Source organism: Prionailurus viverrinus, chromosome B2, assembly GCF_022837055.1.
Source record: "Prionailurus viverrinus isolate Anna chromosome B2, UM_Priviv_1.0, whole genome shotgun sequence".
NCBI classification, from domain to species: Eukaryota; Metazoa; Chordata; class Mammalia; order Carnivora; family Felidae; genus Prionailurus; species Prionailurus viverrinus.
Genome location: NC_062565.1, coordinates 811,178 through 813,336, shown reverse-complemented (window position 1 = coordinate 813,336; position 2,159 = coordinate 811,178). Strand labels below are relative to the sequence as shown.

General features: G+C 39.0%; 1 protein-coding gene across 1 annotated transcript; it reads left to right on the top strand.

The window, feature by feature from the left end:
• The first annotated feature begins 985 nt into the window (after positions 1 to 985).
• On the top strand, positions 986 to 1,924 carry LOC125166087 (olfactory receptor 2J3-like). Its single transcript, XM_047859761.1, has one exon. It carries the CDS (start codon positions 986 to 988, stop codon positions 1,922 to 1,924), a length of 939 nt encoding a protein of 312 aa, XP_047715717.1.
• Positions 1,925 to 2,159: the final 235 nt, after the last annotated feature.

The window sequence follows — 2,159 nt, the reverse complement described above, 5'->3', positions numbered from 1 at the left end:
TAAAAATGTGGAATAATTATAAATTATGACTCAGATGTCAGTGTCTTAGCTGCTGTCGGAAAGCATGTGAAATTTTGTGGAAACTCTTTCCACGCTGTTTCCAGGCCTCACATCTTAGGATTCACACACATTCAGTCCCAAGCACCACTGCTTCCCGTATACTTTTCTGATCTAAACACCCTCCCTTTTCTTCTTGCTCCTTCTGTAGTTTTCTTCAATTCTGTGATTTCATTTAGGTTTTTCAAAATTAGTTCCAGTCTCATTTATGGTTGGAAGTATTCTATCACTTAATCCCCCAGGCTATTTCACTTCTAAATTAGGATTAAGACCTTCAGTTTAGCTCATTGTATGAATACTCATTTTGGGGTTGTATGTGTGCACATTTGTGTCTTTGTTTATACTTCCAGTTGCATGCTATTTCTTCTTTGTCTATAAATAAGTCATTAGAATACATGAATGAATAAGAATATTTTGTTCTTCCTGTAATCATAACGAAATTCAAGTTAATTTTTTCACTCAATATTAACATTTTAAAGTTGCTACTGAGTTGTTTTCATCTCATGGTAAGCACTCATTTCTATACAAGGTTATTAAGAGTAGAGATATTCCTTTCTCTGTAACAACAAATTGGAAATAGCCTGAAAATACATAAAAGAGGAATACATTGAAAAGTCTTTTGTGTTTTGTTAAAAAATATTTTCTATGAAAATTGTCTTCTTGGCTATGGAACTTAATATTTAATCTTTATCCAACACTAACTTAGGGATTTATAAAAAAGAACTCATTCACTTGAGAAGTTATTGATTTTATCCACAACAGGAAAAATATATGCATGAAACATAAAAATAAAACTATAAAAATGGCTTGTTACTGTAACAAGAGTATATTTGGAAATGGCATAGGTCTTCTCCAGTCTACTGACAGGTGTTTGATGATGAGTGGGCAGCCTTTGAGTTTATGATTCTTCCTCCGGGTATTAGAAACAATGATGATGGGAAAAAATGCAAGTTCTGAAGGCTACTTTGTTCTACTGGGTTTTTCTCATTGGCCTCATCTGGAAGTAGTTCTCTTTGTGCTTATCTTGATGTTCTACTTGACGACCTTGATAGGAAACCTTTTTATTATTGTCTTGTCATACCTGGACGCCCATCTCCACACTCCCATGTACTTCTTCCTCTCAAACCTCTCTTTTCTGGATCTCTGCTACACCACCAGCTCCATCCCTCAGTTGCTGGTCAATCTCTGGGGCCCAGAAAAGACCATCTCTTATGCCGGTTGCATGACTCAACTTTACTTTGCCCTTGCACTGGGAACCACAGAGTGTGTCCTCCTGGTGGTCATGTCCTATGACCGTTATGCAGCTGTCTGTAGACCACTGCATTACACTGTGATCATGAACCCTCGTTTCTGCCACCTGTTGGCTGTGGCTTCCTGGGTCAGTGGCTTTACCAACTCAGCACTTCATTCCTCCTTTACCTTCTGGGTCCCCCTCTGTGGACATCGCCAAGTGGACCATTTCCTCTGTGAAGTTCCAGCACTGCTGCGATTATCGTGTGTTGATACCCGTGCTAATGAGCTGACCCTCCTGATCACGAGCTCCATTTTTGTTCTCATACCACTCATCCTCATTCTCAGTTCTTATGGCGCCATTGCCTGGGCTGTGCTGAGGATGCAGTCATCAGCTGGACTTCAGAGAGTCTTTGGGACATGTGGAGCCCATCTTATGGTTGTGTCCCTCTTTTTCATTCCAGCGATGTGCATATATCTGCAGCCACCATCAGAAAGTTCTCAAGATCAAGGCAAGTTCATTGCCCTCTTTTATACTGTTGTCACACCTAGCCTCAACCCTCTAATCTACACTCTCAGAAACAAAGATGTAAGAGAAGCAGCAAGGAGACAAGTGGGTCTAGATTGGGAGATATGACAGAGAGATCACAATTTTTGTGCTGCAACTTTCGTTCAGAGTCTGATCCATCTTGGAGGGTGTTTCCCTGCTTCTTTGATACTTATTTTAGTCTAAAACCCAGCCTTAAACTTGGGTTGTTTTTATTGGCTAATTCTGAAATATTATCTAGAGATAAATTTTTGATTTGTGACACTTCATTTTTAATAATTCCATATTTAGTGTCCATAGAAATTAGAAACTGTTTTTTTTTAAC

What these genes read in the sequence shown, in the direction of transcription:
- LOC125166087 (XM_047859761.1), top strand. Translation starts at nt 986, where the DNA reads ATGATGATGGGAAAAAATGCAAGTTCTGAAGGCTACTTTGTTCTACTG.